This window comes from Bos indicus x Bos taurus, chromosome 15 (genome assembly GCF_003369695.1).
Source record: "Bos indicus x Bos taurus breed Angus x Brahman F1 hybrid chromosome 15, Bos_hybrid_MaternalHap_v2.0, whole genome shotgun sequence".
NCBI lineage: Eukaryota > Metazoa > Chordata > Mammalia > Artiodactyla > Bovidae > Bos > Bos indicus x Bos taurus.
The window spans coordinates 30,294,749-30,315,238 of record NC_040090.1 but is presented as its reverse complement, the minus strand read 5'-3'; the positions used below and the strand labels follow the sequence as shown (position 1 = coordinate 30,315,238).

General features: G+C 36.4%; 1 protein-coding gene across 1 annotated transcript in view; it reads right to left on the bottom strand.

The window, feature by feature from the left end:
- Nucleotides 1–4,156: 4,156 nt before the first annotated feature.
- PGM2L1 (phosphoglucomutase 2 like 1) overlaps nucleotides 4,157–20,490 on the bottom strand; it is a 56,464-nt gene continuing 40,130 nt past the window's right edge. The window contains exons 6-14 of the mRNA XM_027562922.1: nucleotides 20,207–20,400; nucleotides 18,940–19,129; nucleotides 18,005–18,102; nucleotides 17,099–17,279; nucleotides 15,078–15,171; nucleotides 14,628–14,757; nucleotides 14,215–14,404; nucleotides 10,430–10,563; nucleotides 4,157–8,573 (exon numbers count right to left, since the gene is read on the bottom strand). Of these exons, the coding sequence (XP_027418723.1) occupies nucleotides 8,471–8,573; nucleotides 10,430–10,563; nucleotides 14,215–14,404; nucleotides 14,628–14,757; nucleotides 15,078–15,171; nucleotides 17,099–17,279; nucleotides 18,005–18,102; nucleotides 18,940–19,129; nucleotides 20,207–20,400 (1,314 nt within the window). The 3' untranslated portion in view covers nucleotides 4,157–8,470. The remainder of the gene's footprint in view (nucleotides 8,574–10,429; nucleotides 10,564–14,214; nucleotides 14,405–14,627; nucleotides 14,758–15,077; nucleotides 15,172–17,098; nucleotides 17,280–18,004; nucleotides 18,103–18,939; nucleotides 19,130–20,206; nucleotides 20,401–20,490) is intronic.

Sequence of the window (20,490 nt, the reverse complement as noted above, 5' to 3'; positions counted from 1 at the left end):
TGAGCCACAAGGGAAGCCCAAAATACTGGAGTGGGTAGCCTATCCCTTCTCCAGCAGATCTTCTCAACCCAGGAATCCAACCAGGGTCTCCTGCATTGCAGGCAGATTCTTTACCAACTGAGCTATCAGGGAAGCCTTTTTATTATAATCCCTCCTCTAATACATTTCCATCTAAATATACATGAATTCTCCCCTGGGGATGATAACAGTCCCATTGCTATTTTAGGTTAAGTTAGCTTCTTGGTCCCTGTTTTAGGTGGGTCTCAGGCCAATGGACTTGTCCTTACCTTCAGAGGCTGTTAAAGAACTAGTCAAACACAGGTGGCCAATAGGCACAAGAAAATATGCTCACCATTGCTAATTATTAGAGAAATACAAATCAAAACTACAATGAAGTATTAGCTCACACTGGTCAAAATCAGATCAGATCACATCAGTCGCTCAGTCGTGTCCGACTCTTTGCGACCCCATGAATCGCAGCACGCCAGGCCTCCCTGTCCATCACCAACTCCCGGAGTTCACTGAGACTCACGTCCATCGAGTCAGTGATGCCATCCAGCCATCTCATCCTCTGTCGTCCCCTTCTCCTCCTGCCCCCAATCCCTCCCAGCATCAGAGTCCTTTCCAATGAGTCAACTCTTCGCATGAGGTGGCCAAAGTACTGGAGTTTCAGCTTTAGCATCATTCCTTCCAAGGAAATCCCAGGGCTGATCTCCTTCAGAATGGACTGGTTGGATCTCCTTGCAGTCCAAGGGACTCTGGTCAAAATAGTCCTCATCAAAAAGTCTACAAATAATAAATGCTGGAGAGGGTGTGGAGAAAAAGGAACCTCCTACACTGTTGATGGGAATGTAAATTGGTGCAATCATTATGGAAAACAGTCTGGAGGTTTCTCAAAAAACTAAAAATAGGGTTGCCATATGATCCAGCAATCCTACTTCTGGGCATATATCTGGAGAAAACTAATTCAAAAAGACACATGCACCCTAATGTTCATAGCAGCACGGTTTACAATGGCCAAGACATGGAAACAACCTACATCCACGGACAGAGGAATGAAGGAGGAAGACATGGTATGCATATAAAATGGAGTATTACTCAGCCATTATAAAGGATGAAACAATGCGATCTGGAGCAACGTAGATGGACCTAGGGATTATCACACTAAGTAAAGGCAAAGGCAAGTATCATATGATATCACTTCTATGTGGAATCTAAAAAATAACGCAAATGAACTAATTTATAAAAACGGAAACTGGTTCACAGACATAGAGAACAAACTAATTGGTTACCAAAGGGGAAGAGGGGTGAGGGAGGGATAAATTAGGAGTTTACGATTAGCAGATGCAACGTATAAAACAGATGAACAACCAGGTCCTACTGTATAGCACAGGGCACTATATTCAACATCTTGTAACAAACCATAGTGGAAAAGAATATGAAAAAGAAAACACACACACACATATACACAAATACACACACATCTGAATCACTTTGCTGTACACCAGAAACGAACAACATTGTGAATCAACTAATAAAGTACTCCAATTGAAAAAAAAATAACTTGTCAATTAGTACATATCCTGTGGCATGATAAATAAAAGACAACTTGGAGGTTTCAAGCCAGAAAAATATGGGGCCAGGAAAGTGGGAAGAAAATGCTTGAGATTTCAGCAGGACATGGGCAGAGATGACCCAGAGGTAGTGAGAAGTAGGTGTTGCCTGAATGAGATACTGATTAATGGGCTTGTAAATCTCTAAAAGGGGTGGAATCACTGCTGCATATGTCTCATCACATGCAACCCTGTGCATGTGTGGAATCAAAGCAGAATTCAGGGCTTTTCTTCTGCATGCAGAAATGTGAGATGGGTTAATTCAACCAGTAAATATTACTGGATACCTTCTATGTGCCATGTACAGTTCTAGGCAATAGTAATGTAGTGAAAAGGCTATGCTTGTGGAGACTACAGAGACAGGTAGTAATACTAAATGTATTGTTTACGTGCTTAAACAACAATAAAAGAGAGGAAAAGGTAAGGCTGGGGTTAGCATGGTTTTCAGAATATACAAGGAAGGTGATAAAATTATCTTGTAGAATGTTATTCTCACTCATCTTACCTTTGAACCTGATCAGAGGAAGCAGGCAGTGGAGACCAGGACCACAGAATCCTAACAACCCTGGAAACTAATTGCATGACCACCACTCTATCACAGATACATAGTTACTTCTTTGAGGGATTTCCAAACCTTTAACTTTTTATTATGTTAGTTGATGCTGCAGTGGTACCCCACTCCAGTACTCTTGCCTGGAAAATCCCATGGGCAGAGGAGCCTGGTAGGCTGCAGTGCAAGGGGTCACTAAGAGTCGGACACGACTGAGCGACTTCACTTTCACTTTTCACTTTCATGTATTGGAGAAGGAAATGGCAACCCACTCCAGTGTTCTTGCCTGGAGAATCCCAGGGACGGGGGAGCCTGGTGCGCTGCCGTCTCTGGGGTCACACAGAGTCGGACACGACTGAAGCGACTTAGCAGCAGCAGCAACATGGGCAGACAAATTAGGTCAATTAAAGAAGAGAAGGAAAAAATAAAAAAATAAAGAAGAGAAGGAGAAAAATAAGGTAGAAAAAGATTTAGTAATAGTTCTTTCTTCTGGGACTTTTGGCTAAAGTGAAAGTGAAAGTGAAGTCGCTCAGTTGTGTCCCACTCTTTGTGACCCCATGCACTGTAGCCCACCAGTCTCCTCCCTCCACGGGATTCTCCAAGCAAAAGTACTGGAGTGGGTTGCCATTTCCTTTTCCAGGGGATCTTCCCAACCCAGGGATCGAACCCAGGTCTCCCACATTCCAGGCAGATGCTTTAACCTCTGAGCCACCAGGGAAGCTTTTGGTTAACCAATAAAGAAATATTTACTGAGTAATGAGCTACACTACTTATTTAGGGTCAAAGTAGTTTCTAGGGTATATCATGTATATATTTTAAGAACATGTTCAGTTTGGATAGCAAACTTTATAAACTATGTAATACCTAAGATAATAAAAATTACACAGAAACTTACGCCTATGAAGAGACCTGTTTATTACTGATAACACTTCATTTGGCTAAAACCACGCACACAAATACTTAAAGTGCAAATTCTCAGAGGGAGTATTTATGATACACCCTGGTAGTCTGTAAGGAAAAATGAGAAGATGTTGACAGAAACTATTGAAACAAGGGTACAATTTTGAATTACTGGTATACAGACAAATAATTAATTCTTAACTGCATATATTTTATCTGGCATATTCAATGACGTATACAAAGAGTTTGTTTCAGCCTATAACACAAGGCCTCATCACATACAGGTGCAAATCTTGTTTGGGTGGCTCTCTTCAGACATATGAATTATACACTGGACAAAAATTTATCAAACGGTATCCAATTAGTTGTGACTCCCTTGGAAGGCAGCATTAGTAGGCTTATAACAGCACTAATACTAGTGATACTAAGTCTACACAGACACTTTCTTAACCTTCTTGGCCAACATCTTGCTTTGAGTGTAAAATAGTAGGCATTACATACAACTTCAAAATAGGAATATGCTCTGCTCTTGCCAAAGAAACAGAGTATTTAAGAGTGTGCACGCTTAATAAACATTACTTAGTATACATATCAGTATTGAGAACTGTTTTAAAAGCTGAATCAGAAAAGTAATGTTTCCGATTGCCTAAACTATTTGTTTCTTTAGAATGAAATTCCATAATTCCTATTTTCACTAACTAAGTACTCTATAACATGTGGTGGGTGGTGTGGATATGAAAAATAATAAACCATGATCCCTGCTCTCAGGGAGCTGAGAGTCAGGTGCTCCTTCCTAGTCACGGGATGCTAATAATTAATGAGAAGAAACTGGTAAATGCTTTGGAGTATATTATAAGGTTCAGTGGTACTAAAACTATTTCAGGTCACTTCAACTTGGCATTAATACCTTCAAAGGTCACCTTCTAAAGGGAACATCTTATATACGTTCTATGTATATTTGTCACACTAGAGTCAGTGTGTCCCCTCGGGGGTATATAGCAATTGAGGCAGGGGATGGGGGAGAAAACTGAGAGTCCACGTGATAAACACAGTGCCTCTTTCTGGTGGCATCAGTTTCCACGAAGAGCGAAGGTATCATTTTTCACTAAAACAGTTTTATTACGGAGAATGCAAAAATCACATTTTCAAGACAGAACACGAAATTTTGAGTGCAGGCTGCTTCTGATTTTGCTCTCAGGCCCCTTCCCCCAAAACATTCCTGCTCCTCTGCTTTAGGATTATGCTGATGGAAAAATTCGAGAAGCAAACTTTAAAGATACGCCACTTTGCCCTTACCGTGGTCACTTTCGTCATTCTTCTGTGCTCTCTTTTTTAAGTACACAGTCTTGAATTAGCAAAGAGAAGCTATGTCTTAATGAATGTAATAGTATGGTGAATATTTTAATGTCACCAACAGAAAACACTAACTTTGTTTCCAACCAGGAGTAAACTTAGGCTGTGTAAAGAGTCCAACAATGAGATATTCCCTCCTTTCCACTTAGACTCCTCATGGTTTATGGTAAGATGGTTTGAGGGACAAATGTAAAAAAAAAAATTTTTTTTCCTCAGATCTTGGGCTTTGGATGCCCAAAGTACAAGGAAACCTGAAATAAAATGCCAGATCAATTGACCATTCATTTTGGTTAGTAGGAGTCTTTCTTCATCAGTTTCTAGAGCAATCTCAGAAAACAAGTGAATTGTAAAAGGCCATAATAAATTAATATACAGTAGTATCCAAGCAGACCAAAAAAGATTATGCAACAGATTTAAAATTACTTCTTACAATGTCTTAAATATTCTCACAGTAATAACAAAATAACCAAAAGTCCATAAACAAAAACAGCTTAGGAATAAGCTTAAAGCAGTCTGAATGAATATAGTTAAGATTTCTCATAAGTGAGGTAACAGGGCAACAGTTTTTTTCACAGTAACAGAATGTGGAAGGGCACCTAGGGAAGGAGGGAGGTAGAGAGAAAAAGGCATAAAACAAATTTATCCAAGCAGAATTTGGAGTTTTCAAGCATCACAAACATCAGTGGAAAACATCTGAGAGAAACACCAATAGCAGCAGTCTGTAGAACAATTTCTCCATTAAACTTCAGCTAGTATCTTTGTTGCATCAATTCCAGAAGCAACTTGCTTAAGAAATAGGAGGTCTATTCCTTATATAGATATTCCAAACATCCACTCTCTTAGAACCTTTCTGTCTGCTGAAGTTACAACATCCAAGTAATAATAATTTATATTCAAAACAAACTCCTCAAATATCCTATACATTCTTCAAGATGAACGGAATTATGTTCAAGTCGCACTGAATTTACAGGTTTAATTAAGCAGGTCTTTATACAGTGAATAAAGACTGCACTCATGCATCTACTACTCAACATATACAAAAACTATCTTGTGAGCTAAATTCTTTCAGATATGGAGTGAAACTCAAATGTTACTTTCAATGCTCTTTATGATATCATCTTTGTTCCAACCTGAGATTTCAATGAAGGAACTTTAAAAAAGTGCTAAATAGCTTTTTAGCATATGCCATAATTCTAAAATGTTTAATTGTATTAAAAAAAAATCCTTATTCCCTTTTATACTGTCCCTGCTGGAGATGGAGAACAGTCTGTTATATTACTTCTTATTTTGAGTTCTTCAATAAAAGATTTAAATAATAACTCAAGAGTTACTAAACTATCTCAACAACTTCCTCCCCTCCAGAGTTAAATGATCTTAATCTTTTGTGCTTTTTCTTATAGGTCTTATTTTTCAATCTATATTTCATTCCTTTTTATTTATGCTATATCCTCCCCTCTCCAGTTCCCATATGATCCGAAAACACACCATCCTAACAGGAACTGAATCCTATGAGGGGTACTTTTTCTCACCACCTCAAAGGTCTCCCTGGCTGCTTCTTAGCAGTCACTAATGAAAGGAGACAAAAGCATCACTATCTGCTCATCATAACAACAAGTCAACAACTTGCCCGCAGCCAGTTCATTTCCTACTTTTCGGGTGGTAAGTTTGCTCTTCACATGAAGCATTTTCCCTGCCACTTTACTGACTTTTCTATTGTTTATTTCTACTGTTTATTTCTAGTGCTTTAAGCTTGCCTGATTAATTCTTTTCTTTTCCTCAAAGCTCTAGAAAATATCAGTTTTGATCTACACACTTAATGAGAAGGCATTCATTTCCATGATACTGTACATAAAGAAAAAGATAATGTAGATCCTAAGGCTGGGTCCTACTGGCCAGTACTTCTATTTTTCTTGGTTGTCTTGTGCTACTGAATTTATTTTGTTAGACAAGTGTACACCCACTATGTCAAGCTCTTGTTAAATATCATGCTCAAGAGCTTGGCTAGAATCAAATAATTCCCTCAATCTATACTCTTTGAGAACATTTGTAACATTTTAACTTTGGATATTTAAATTTTTGACATAAGAATCCAAGCCTTAATGACTTTTCACCTTGATTAAGATGACTCCTGTTGCATTATATTGTTGCATTCAAAACTGTTCTCTTTATAATAGAATGACAAGCATGGCTTTAGTGATTATGAATGAGCTGTTGTATCATTTTAGCTCCACTTTGTTCTTCAGTCACTGAAACACAGATACTAAAACAGAACATACATTATTTTTCATATATATATATATATAGCATTGTTCATACCACTTTGTAGAATATAGGCCATTTCCTAAATGACAATCTACGTTCCTAAAAGCAAATAAAGCAAAACATTCTACACATTTCTTCTTTAGTGCAAAGCCTTTGGAAACAAACTCATTCAGGAATAGCACTCTACATTTAGCTCTATTATCTACAGTCACACAAGATTCAGCTATAAGAAAGTAAGGAAGGAACAAATGAACAATAGTGGCAATACAGTAATTTGAAAATCACATTTGGATTATCTGGAGTCAGCCAAATGTTAGCTGATCGCTGCAATAAATCAAACCATGATTTAATAAATATTCTCGTCTGTTTAATTTTATATTATTTTTCAAGGAAATAAATTCTCTCATATCGCTTATCTCCCACAGGCAATTTGTTTAGTATAATTATGTACATCCAAGGCCTCATGATTATTAACTCTTAACTATACCACGTGTGCTAAGTACTCTGTGAGCAATACAGGACAGAATACACTTTGAGAAGATTAAACAACACTTCTCTATTAACTCTTTTTCAGAGATGCAGAATCAACCAAAAGTGACATTCCCCTCCCAAAAAATTTTCCCCCACTAAAAGAGATAAATAGTACTCGTGATGAAAAACTCTACAGAAGTCAGCAAGATGTTAGGATAAACTGGACTTTAGTTTTAAAACATGTAGCTTGTTTTGTAAGATCTAAAATCTGGATGTTCTATTTCTTAGTAAAATGAGCACTACTTAATGTGATAAAGAAACATATATTCTTGTAAAAATGTAATTTAAATGTCAGACTTTTAAATTAAAAATTCACAGCTCCGTTCTTAGTTCCAGTATTTTTCTTTACTTAGAGGCTGTGCTGACACAATTCTAACATGAAGATCCTTAGCTAGTTATACTGAGCCTGTTTTTATCAAGATTTTTACTTACATTCATAAGATTTTTAAATCAACAATCTATTTTAAATAGAGGAGAAGTACCTATATAGTTTGGAAGACTTTAACTGTCTGCAAATTAACTGATTAAATTATACTCCATGGAAGAACACTATTTCAATTCAAACCATGCCTTGAGAAGGCACTGAGAAAGAACCACGCCACTGGGAGTGTTGCCACCAATTGTTTTATGTTCGATAAATGTTAGACTTTTAAATAAATACAATAAATTTACACTGCACCAAGAACACCTGAAACAGAGGTGCTGAAACCACAAATTGTAACACCTGTTCTAACCTAGAAATGCTAAATATCCTATTTCAAATACTCTAATTTGTAAGTTAATATCTGCAATGCAACAATGACACTTTTCCACAGTATTCTGGGAGCAGCGCCACTCTCTTGCCAATCTTATGGATTCATTTCCTTAACTAACTCTACAATTATACAACACTTATCTTCCTTTAAGAAAAACTGTGCTATACACAATCACAAGAATATATAACTAAGCTTAATCACACTTTAATAAGAAAACTCACATTTGTAGTTTGTTTCTGTTGAAGGAAGAATGACGTGTTACCATAATACTTCTAATGTAATGACTTCTGTTCAGGATTATGAAAAAATTTGAATCATTTCTTCCCAGCCATTTCATTTCAATATTTATAGTTTGTTTAGCTAGCCAACCAAAAAGAAAGAAAATAAAGGAAAAAGATACTTGGCCAGATGACACACAGAGAGAATGCTAACATGAGTTCAATGCATGGAGTTCTTGGTTGCTCTGTTCCATGGACCGGGGCAAAGCAACGATGTTCTGGTGAAGGCTAAACAGAACGCCAGGTCAGTCCATTTTTACTGGGCTCAAGAAAATTCTCAATCAAAGCATCAATCAGTTTCTTCAATTCCTCTTCTAGTAAGGCAGTGTCACTGAGGAAAAAGGTTAACAGTTTTGAAATTCTGTATTTCCATAGCCTTAAAATGTGCTTAAATTGTTGTAACTTTAAGAGTGCATATACTTTATGGGATGATTAAATAACTGGTAAACAAGACAGAAATTCACTTGTGTAAAACAAAACAAGGCCACAAGTGGGAAGAGGGGAATCACACTCACAGAAAACACCATTCTCACAAACTGAAATTGAACTGCATTAAAAGGAGGTTAATATCTGCGGTGTAACAATGACACATGAAACATGGATGAGTTAGAGTAAATCTAAAGACTGCTCCTAAAGCAGGCAATTTAAATGGCTCAGAACACCAATACCAGGTATTAAGATAAACTGGCTTCCTGAAATACCTCGAGGCATACCTCTTATAGATTATTATGGGGTGATACAGCATATCTTTTAGGAAGTAAAGAAAGAAGTGTGACTAAAAATATATGATGTTTAAAAGAATACCAAGTATTCTCTTCAAAGCCATCACCTGAAGAGCTGCCATTACCCCAAAAACCTCTCTTTTCTGACTGTCTTCACAGTCATTTTACAAGCTACACAACAAATTTAATTTTTATTACATTAAAAATTGCCCTTCATTTTAAACCAAAGATAGCACTGTTCAATTTGCTTTACTTTAAGCTCTGCTCTGAATGACTTAGGAGGCCATTTTCTCCCCCCAAAGGAAATAAAATCTACTCTTAAACACAAAGGTTTAGAGAAATACTAAGTAATTAATGCACATTGCTCTGTAGGCAATTCCCCAAAAAAAATCTCCTTCCCAAATAGGTATTGACCAATGACAACATTATAGGAGATACTACTCATAAAAGTTTAAATACCCTCTAAATGTTATTAAAGTCAAGTTAATCACAATTTATACTCTTAAAAGGATAGTAATTCAGCATATTAAGTCAAATCATATTAATGTAGAAAATGAATATTTGGCAATGAACAAATTATTTGTTGATCATTTCTTTATGCTTAGCCTAAATAGTTCAAGCTTTAAAGAGTCTTCCTAGGAATATAAATTCACTAAAAAATTAAGATTCAGTTCCCAAATAATGCAGTTTTTTTGGAAAATAGTCTGGCAGTTCCTCAAAAAGTTGAACATAGAACTACCATATGACCCAGCAGTTCTCCTTATGTAAGTATGATATATACCCAAATTAAAAGAAAATATATGTCCACACAGAAACTAGAACACAAACATTCAGACCACCATTATTCATAATAGCCAAAATATGGAAATAACCTAAATGTCCCTCCTCTGGTAAACAGATTAAAAATATGGTGTATCTATACAGTGGAGTATCACTGGGCCATGAAAACAAAATTTCTAAAAAAGGAATAAGGTACTGATTCATGCTAACATGGATGAACCTTGAAAACATTATGCTAAATAAAAGATGCCAGTCACAAAGGACCACATATTGTGTGATTCCATTTATATGAAATGTCCAGAATAAGAAAATCTATAATGACAAGTAGTAGACTGGTCGTTGCCTAGGGCTGGGAAGGAGGAGAATAGGGAGTGATGGCTAACTGGGAGGGGCTTTCTTTCTGAGGTGATGAAAATGTTCTAAAATCGATTATAGTGATGTTTCCACAATTCTGAATGTACTAAAAACGACTGTATTGTGCACTTTAAATGGGTGAGCTATAGGGTTAGGGTGAGCTATAGGGTACGTGAATTACATCTCTTAAGAAAGCATTTTTTAGCTAATGCTTACTGGAGTACATTGCTATACAATGTTGTGTTAGCTTCTGGGGCACAGCAAAGTGAGATCAGTTCTGAAATCAATAAAGCTTTTATATATACATAATATTTTAAAAGTTGATTCCTACCTCTGGTCAGGTGATGCGCACATCTCTGCATAATACTTTATCTTCGGTTCTGTTCCACTAGTCCGAAGAGTAGCAACACAGCCATTTTGAAAAGTAAATGTAATCATTTGGCTGCTTTTGCTTACAGGCAGCACCTAGGCACAATTGCAACAACGGCTCAATTACACTTGGTACCTTTCTTATTTTCAAGAGTTGTAAAATACATTTCACTTATATGAGGTGGGTAAAGCAGTAAAACTCATAGAAAGAGAAAGTAGCAAGGCAGTTGCCAAGGGCTAGGGGGAGGGGGAAATGGAGACTTATTTAATGGGTATAGAGTTTCAGTTTAGCAAGATGAAGTTCTGGAGATCTGTTACACAACAATGTGATTATTAACATTACTGAGCCCTTAAAAATGGTTAAGATGACAAATTTTATGTTTTTTTTGTGTGTGTGTGTGTGTGCTCAGTCATTCAGTAGTGTCCAGCTCTTGGCGACCCTATGGACTGTAGCCTGCTAGGCTCCTCTGTCCATGATATTATCCAGGTAAGAACACTGGCATGGGTTGCTATTTCCTCCTCCAGGGGATCTTCCTGACTCAGGGATTAAACCTGTGTCTCCTGCACTGGCAGCAGATTCTTTACTACTGAGCTACCTGGGAAGCCCCTGCATTTTTTTTTTTTTTACTGCAATTAAAAATTTTTAAATATTTTAAAGAACTTTAAAATACAAAAGATTACACTCATAATTCATAACTGTACCATTTACTGACTATTTATAATTGTAGAAGCATTGGATTATATACCTTATACACATGATCTCCAGACCTCAACAATAACCCTGAAAAGTAAATATTACTGACAATTTACAGACAAGGTTCAGAGAGGGTAAACGACCTGTTCAAGGTAATCAGCTAAGTGGCAGAGCAAGAAGTTGAAACCTGGCCTATCTGTCCCAAAGTCCAAACTACCTCTACTTTTGCAAAATGCTTTACAACTTCAAGACACTTTCACAGATAGTTTTTCAACAGTCTCCAAAGCAGAGTGCACACATCCTAGAGGGCAGGCAAAATAACCCACTGGGGTACAAATATATATAATTAGCTAAAAATTAAATAAGAATGAAGCTTTACTGACATAAATATATAAATTAACACAGGTACTCTTCCTGCACCACAAATCAGTCCGTGAAGGCGTCTCGAGGGAACCATGTGCGTTGTACTAGGGTGGAGGGGTTGACAGTGGAGCCTTTCTTTCCGCAGGTGTCCTGAGCTTGATCCTCTCTGTGACTGGTACCCCTAGTTGCATAAGACAGAGACCTTCCTTCCCTCTGTTCCACTCACAGACCATCAACTAGCAAGTCCTGGTTATTCTATCCTTTATTTAACTCAGCTTTGTCAGGCTCTCTCCTTCACTACTGCTACCATATTACATTCAGGCTCCTGTTGTCTCTCATCTCCATTACCAAACAGCGTACTAATTGATCTTCTTCTCACCATCTCTAACCCACTCACCATACATGCCATCCTCCCTTGCACTCCGTACTACTGCTGTAGAGAACTACTTGCGGTTCCTTGAAAGAAAACATGACTTCTCACCTCCAGACGTAGCGCTTACTGCTCCCTTTGCCTCAGACATCCTCTGTTCCTCCCACATCTGGATAACTCCTGCCCAAACTCTAGAACTCAGCTCACAAAAGTCCTCTGCAAAGCCCTGTACGAGCCCCTCAGGTCTGAGTAAGGGTCTTTCCTATGCTCTTTCATGGCACTCTTACACACCCCCTAATCATTTTGTAATCAGTTTACTTGACTGTTTCCCTACTAGACTCCTACAGTGTCTAGTCATTACTGTCTTCTCAGTGTAGCACAGAAGGGTTTTGATAAATGCCTGTTGAACACACAGATGAATGTCAATCTGAAGTTGGAGAAGAAAGAACTCAGGAAGTCTTTGACAGTCACTATGTGACCCCTGGGGATTAACAAATATCTATACTACAAGCCTTACAAAATGTGTTGTAAGCATTAGTGGAGAATAGATAGGAAAGCGCTTGGAATAACAAATATCATAAACTTTAAAGGGAGTCAAGAGGGGAAAAGCATCATACCAAGAACTATTCTAACCATAGCAACACTAGAGAAATGAAAAGAAGCAAAACATTTAGTTCTTCTTTTCAAGTAGTTTATAAACACAGAAAAACATACGTACATACAGACAGAATAACAACAACGAACCAATTTTGGTTGACTGGCTGAAAATACACAAAGGGAATATGGGTAGTATTCTACATAAGAGGCTGCAGATTTTCCAAAATATATTATGCTCCTAGACTCTTGAGACAATATCAGACCATTATACATGGAAATTTAGGTTAATAATAACAATCATAATAATAACAAAATAAATATAATCAGCAAATCTATGGCATTTAAATGTTAGTTGAGCACCTACTGTGTAGGCAAGAGCTTTGAGAGGCATAAAGGTATATTAGAAATGAATCTGCCATGCAAAAGGCAATGGTAACATGACATAGAAAGTGATAAGTGAGCAGAGGAAGGCACAATCTATAAAGAAACCTCAGGAGGAAGATATCTGATTATGAGACCTGGAGGGTACATGGAGGAGGTGACATCTGCATGAAGTCTTAAATAATGGCTAAAGTGTGAATCTGCAGCAGTAGGAAGAAAAGGTGGACTAAGGAAAAAGCTTGAGCAAAAATAGAAAAATAATTTTTTAATGTATATATGTAAGAAGTAATTTGTAAGTTATTCCATTTGGCTGGAGGTATAGGAAATAAGGTTGAAAAGGGATACCACTGAGCCACCTAGGAAGCCACGCATTCACAGGGAATAAGGTTGAAAGGGAAGTTAAAACTTCCCTAGAAAGACACATAGCTTTGAAATTATAGGCATTTATTTATTTATTTTTTTAGGTGCTAAGATTATCAGTAAAACATTCATCTTTTAAAAAGTTATAGTCTATTTTTAAAATTTTAATTGAAATATAGTTGATTTATAATGTGTTAGTTTCAGGTGTATATATTCTTTTTTAGATTCTTTTCCATTATAGGTTATTACAAGATATTGAGTATAGTTCATACTATGAAGTAGGTCCATGTTGGTCATTTATTTAATGTGTGTATATTTTAACTCCAAAGAAAGTTAGTGACTTAGTCGTGTCTGACTCTTTGTAATCCCATGGACTGTAGCCCACCAGACTCCTCTGTCCGTGGAATTCTCCAGGCAAGAATACTGGACTGGGTTGCCATTTCCTTTTCCAGAGGATCTTCCTGACCCAGGGATCGAATCCAGGTCTCCCGCATTGCAGGTGGACTCTTTACCAACTGAGCCACCTTTAACTCCAAACTCCTACTTAATCCCCCATCCCTTTTCTCCTTTTGTAAGCAAAAGTTTGTTTTCTATGACTGTGAGTCTGTTTTGTAAATAAGTTCATTTGTATAATTTTTTAGATTCCACATAAAAGCAATATCATATGATGAAATTATAGGCTTTTAGACTCAAAAAAATTTCAACATTATTTAGCATTATCACACTTTTTCCCTCCCTCCCATCCTCCCTTCCTCATTCTGTCTCTCATCCTCTTTCCCATTCCCCACCCTCAGGGCATACTATGCCCTTGGGGAGTAATGAGGACAGGATGGGTGAGAGTCAGAACCAGTTAGTGAACTTACAACTGCTTTGGAGAAAAACAAGGATCCTAAGTTTTAAGAAACTCACAGGCTTGACCTTCCATTTTGTTGTAGTATGAATTATTACAAATTGTTAAAAACTTAAAAATATAGGTACTTACTGATTTCTTATTAGGCTGGCTGCTGTCATATCCAGTGGTAATATCTCGTACATGCAGTATAGCAAATGCCCCACAAAACTTTGGGTATTCTTTTGGAGAATCAAAATTGCGAAGCCTTTCAAATATACTTTTGATGGTAGTTGGATCATAACATAAGAAATATGAAGTTTTTGAAATATGATAACCATATCTGTACAAAGATTTAAAGTGTTAAAATCAGATTTCAAGTCACTCTTTAGAAAAGTACAAATTAAAGATAAGCCTATTATTGTGTTAAGCAGATAGTGGCAGTTCTTAATGCAGACAATATTAGTACTTTTTAAAAAGGAATGACTATTCCTCAAAACAAGTTTATAAAGTTAAAAGTAGCACCAAAAAAATTAGAACACGAAATTCCAAATAGTAGAACTTACTTTTCATAAACATTAATCAGTTGCTGTTTCAATGTTATGTTCATGGTTTCCAGGTAAGATGCCATCTCAGCAACAACAACAGCTGCACTCACACCATCTTTATCCAAAACTGAAGTTCCACACAGAAAACCTAAGAATTAAAAAAATCTTTTAAAAGGAGGAAAACATAAGCCTATATATAATTTTAGTAGTTTCATATTTCTTCAGAAGGATCAATGTATTTCAGAGCCTGGTAATAAAGGAAACCTATTGATACTTAGCATATGTAGGGGACCTTTAAGGGTTTGTTTTTTTTCTGATGAGAAATGTATCTACACATTTCTGAGTTCTTGATAGTTTTTATAACTCAAAGTGTAAAACCAGATGACAAAAATTCCTCTCTTCAGAATCACTATATTTGAAAAAAGTGCTCTCATTCATATTTCAAATATTTTAATATTTACTACATACCTATAGACTCTTCAAATGAAAAAAGGACTTCTTTCCCATTTTCCAGGAGGTCTTTTATCCTACTTCCAATCCATTTAAAACCTGGTAATGTTTCCTGAAATGCAGAAGAGGCCACTCTAGTTAAATGACTCTTTCAAAAAATATATATATTAGAGAAAAGCCCATTATTAAATGCACATAACACTTTGATAATGATCTGTTATGGTCTTCAGTCCACAAAGATTTATACAGTGGTAAACATATAGTCATAAAGTGCATGGATATATACACTGCCACAACTGATGACCTGCTATTTATCAAGCACAGTAATAGTGATATAATTCACCAAATATAATCCAATAAGTGGTGATGTATATAGTCACAAAGTACCATAAATCCACACATGTATTATGATCATACACTATTTATCAAGCACTGTAATAATTGCTTTACATCATTTATCTTTTTCAATGCTCACAAAAACTCTGTTACTGAAACAGAGGCTCAGAGGTTCAGTAAATTTGCCCAAGAGTACCCTGCATATGAGAGAGCCAGGATTCAATATCACTTCTCAGAAACTGCTCTCTAAGTTGCATTATAAGCACTAATGTAAAAGTGCCTACAAAGGTTGTAATTTAGTCCCTCTGAGTAACCAAAGGCCATAAAGTTTTTAACAATGCACTTTCAACATTATCACAACATATACTTGAACCAAGTATACTTTTACCATAACACCATGGCCCAAATAAAACGATCAAGAAAGTTACTAGGTTTGGTAATTAGATTTGAGGACTTTTCATCTGATGAGCTAGTGTGCATTCTAAAGACACGAACTGCTTTAGAGTCAGAAGAGCATGTGATACACAGTGACTCTGGAGCTCTCTTACTAATTTAAGATTTCTCATTCACCTCTCCACCTCCTCACTGGGAAAAACACAATAAAAGCCCCAAATCTCTACAGCACCACCTCCGGGAATAAAAACAAGAAAGCACATATATAATATTGGTCTTTAGAATCACATTTTTTCTCTTTTGTGCTCATTATGCATTTTCTTGCTACAAGGAAAAGACCCTGATGCTGGGAAAGACTGACGACAGGAGGAAAAGTGGGCAACAGAGGATGAGACGGTTCGATAGCATCACTGACTCAATGAACCTGAGTTTGAGCAAACTCCGGGAGATAGTATATGACAGAGAAGCCTGGCGTGCTGCAGTACATGGGGTCGCAGAGTTGGATACGACTGAGTGACTGAACAACAACAATAGTAATTCAGAATTTTAGGTTTGAATGAATTTTCAATTTCTTCTATTTTGCTATTTGTAATTTAGAAACCCAGAGATTGAACGTTCTATTTCATTAAGAAAGGTACAATTTTCTTTTAGTTAGCCTATTAGTGTTAAGACCTATAGCCTGACTGTGGCTCAAGGCCCAGAGGTGACTTTTTCACTGATACTTGGCAAAGCGGGCAGAGGAAAAGCAACTTAATTGGCATTAGTCCCAGTAGCTATAAAAGGGGTCAGTTTAACTGCCCAAGGTTCACAAAGGTTAATGATCTGTGCTGAGAGAGAATCATTGTGTTTTTTGGATGTAGATCACTGGGTCTTAATTTGTAATTTAGGAGACTACTTAAAGTTTCTTTTTTTTAATTTTATTTAAAAGTTTCTTAAGACTGAACCTGAAGAGGCTAAATAAGCGGTCATGACACCTACAGATTTTTGGAGTGGAGTTTATGTTATTTATGAGGTCACTGGGAGCCAGATTTTCTTGGTAGGAAAGCCAGATACTGTTGTATGGAAAAATAAGCATTAATGCAATTTGTAAGAATGTTTATCTTAGTTTCAGAAACTCACATATAGGATGAATTTGGCTCAAGGTTTCCAAACTATCAAAAAGACTTAATCTTTTAGTTAAGTGTTAATAGAGTTTGAAAAAAAGAGGGAATTAGAAATGAAATCAATAAAAGTCAACTTTGGTGGGGAGATGGCTTTAGCTTACAGAAATAGGTTTAGAAAAGGAGCACATAGATATTACCTATTCTTACCTCAAAGTGAAATCCTTCTTTTAGTGCAATTGCCTTCAAAATTTTGGAAGAGACTGTGGTGGCTAACATATAAATGTTGTTCACATCAGCATTTCTTGATTTACTTTTCTTCCAGCAATCAAACATCCACCACCCAAACAAGGCGGCCAACTCATTCCCTGTGAAAACTTTCCAAACACCACTGTAGAGAGAATGAAAATTCAAGGCAAGATCTTTGTAACTTCTCATTAAAACTTCTTGACCCTAGGACCTACAAATTACCATCCTTCACAAAGGGAAACCTAAAAACTACTGTATGGGATTTTTGAGAAAACATTTACTATTTCTTTTCTAACTGATCAGGGTGAGCTTAGGGTAAGAGTGGCAGCAATGTACTTTGAAAAGCTTTGACACTGTTACTTGTATTTTCTTACTTAAAGAGAAAAAAGTTATAATATGGTGTCCTTTTTATGTAAGGACATTTGTCATGACATTATAATGGCAAAAATACACAACAATCCAAAGAACCATGATTAGGAAATGATTACATTCATAAAGCAATCTTTTGAGATACTACACTAATTTAAAAATCAATATTTTAAACAATATTTAAAGATAGAGGAAAATGCTCATAGTACAATATTATGTGGAAAATAATCAAGACACAAAAGTAGTAATATATATATATATATATAGGATGATCACAATTTTATAAAAAACAAATATATCTTGAATATTTGAATGAAGAAAACATAGGAAGGAAACGTCAAAATATCAACGTAAGTGGTTATCTCTGGATAGTGGGCTTACAGGAGATTTCTTTTCTTTTTGTTTTTTTAAAATTATTTCCAATGAGCCTGTAAGACTTAAAATCAAAAACTGTTTTTCAAAGTTTAAGATTTTAATCAACTAACAGCTTCTACTTACTTCTCCTGAAGTTCTGCCACTGCTAGTCGGTCTGCATCAGGATCTGTAGCCAGCACTATCCGGGCATTTTCTTTCTCTGCCAGTCTCAAAGAAAGTTCCTGAAATAGTGACCCAAAAGGCTGAATTACATTGAAGATGTTAAATTCAAAGTTCATATTCCTAAATGTAGGCACTGTATTAGTGATAATGAATTTTAGAAGGGAATATAGTTTGGCTAACTTTTTTTAACTTTATTTCATAGCAGTATAGTTAGATTTACAAGGTGTTGATATCTGCTGTACAGCAAAGTGGTTCAGGTACACATATATATATTCATTCTTTTTCATATTCTTTTCCACTATGGTTTATCACAGGATACTGAATATAGTTCCCTGTGCTATATAGTAGGACCTTGTTGTTTATCCATTCCATATGTAATAGTTTGCATCTGCTAATCTAGTTTGGCTAAATTTAAAATAAGACTAGGAAGTAGGGAAATCCACCATAGGGATTTCAAACAAAACAGAATATATGGCTCTGCTGCTGCTACTGCTGCTAAGTCACTTCAGTCGTGTCCAACTCTGCGACCCCATAGACGGCAGCCCGCCAGGCTCCCCTGTCCCTGGGATTCTCCAGGCAAGAACACTGGATTGGGTTGCCATTTCCTTCTCCAATACGTGAAAGTGAAACGTGAAAGTGAAGTCGCTCAGTAGTGTCTGACTCAGCGACCCCATGGACTGCAGCCCACTAGGCTCCTCCATCCCCATGGGATTTTCCAGGCAAGAGTACTGGAGTGGGGTGCCATTGCCTTCTCTGATATATGGCTCTAATATAATTTAAAAGATGTAAGCTAAAGTAGTTTTTGCTTCTGTAAGTAATCTTTGAATTGTCAGAGTCCTATCCACATGATAAACTTTAATATACTAAATCATAATTTAAATACAGAAAAAATATACCAGCACAGATTCTCCTTCTTCAGGATTTGGGCATTTAACAGTAGAAAAGTCTGGATCAGGATCTTTTTGTTCTGGTACTGGAATTGGAGGCTTAAAACCAAATACTTGAAAAGCCAATTGTACATAGTCATGTCCGACTCCATGAAAAGATGTATGTACAAATTTCAAGGTGGTCTTTGAGTTTAATTCCCTGTAAAGGAAAATATCATTCAATCACTGTCATAAAACTCATTACTTGTGGTATACTTAAAATAATCTCAAGAAAAGGCTAAAATCTATTTTGTCAGGATAGGAAAACTACACTCAACAAACTTCTGAACAGTGTTAGCTATTTATGGAACAGTTATAGAAACATGGAAATTCGTAAAGAAAACTCAAATTTTAGAGGAAATTTCCTTATCTTATATACAGTGAATATATATATTGAGTTATAATTTTTAACAACTTTATTAAGAGGTAATTAGTAGTAGTTAAAAAGTAGTTTAAAAGTGTTAGTGGCTAAGTCGTGTCTGACTCTTTGTGACCCCGGGGACCGTAGCCTATCAGGCTCCTCTGTCCATGGAATTCTCCAGGCAAGAATACAGGAGTGGGTAGCCATTCCCTTCTCCAGGGAATCTTCCTGACCCAGAGATTGATCCCAGGTCTCTTGCATTACAGGTGAATTCTTTACCATCTGAGCCACCAGGAAACCCATCAATATACTATAAATTCATCCTTCTAAAGTACACAATTCAGTGGTTTTCACTATATTCACAGAGTTGTTCAACCATTACCATAATCAATTTTAGAAAATTCTAATTACCCCCCAAAAAACTCCATACCCCAGAGCCACCACACCCTAACCCTCCCATTTTTCCCAGCCATAGGCAACCACTAATATACTTTCTGTTTCTATCTCTATAGATTTGTCTACACTAGACATTTCCTATCAATATAATCATACAATATGTGGTCCTTTGTGACTGGCTTCCTTCACTTAGCCTATTTTTAAAATTTATCCATGTTGTAGTATGCAACAGTATTTCTTTTTTTTTACTGCTGAATAATATTTCAATGTATGGATATACTACGAATATATTTCTAGCCATTCATCTATTGATGAATATTTGAATATTTGGGTTATTTCTACTTTTGGACTACTATGAACTGTATTATTTACCTATAATTTTAATATAATGAATAGCCAACACATTTTTATCCTTATTTTTTTCTGTTATTTGTTAATCTTATGTTAAGGTAATATTATCCTACATTCCCCCTTGGATACCTGTAAAAGCAAATTTTTTTCAGATCATCCATGTATCTCCTACAAATGTCCTGCAGAGGATCTCTCTTTAGTGGGCTGGTATCCACTAAATTATCATTCCAAGAACCATTCCAGGGTTCCACACATTCTTCTATGCATTTCAGAATTTCTTTATCATGAGGAGATGTGATCTGAGCACCATTTTCCCAATAAACCTAGAAGATAGGTAAACACAGCTATAAGCACTTGAAATGTTGACCATATGTTTTCTTAGCTACAGTAGGGAAATTTGACTTTACAAAGAA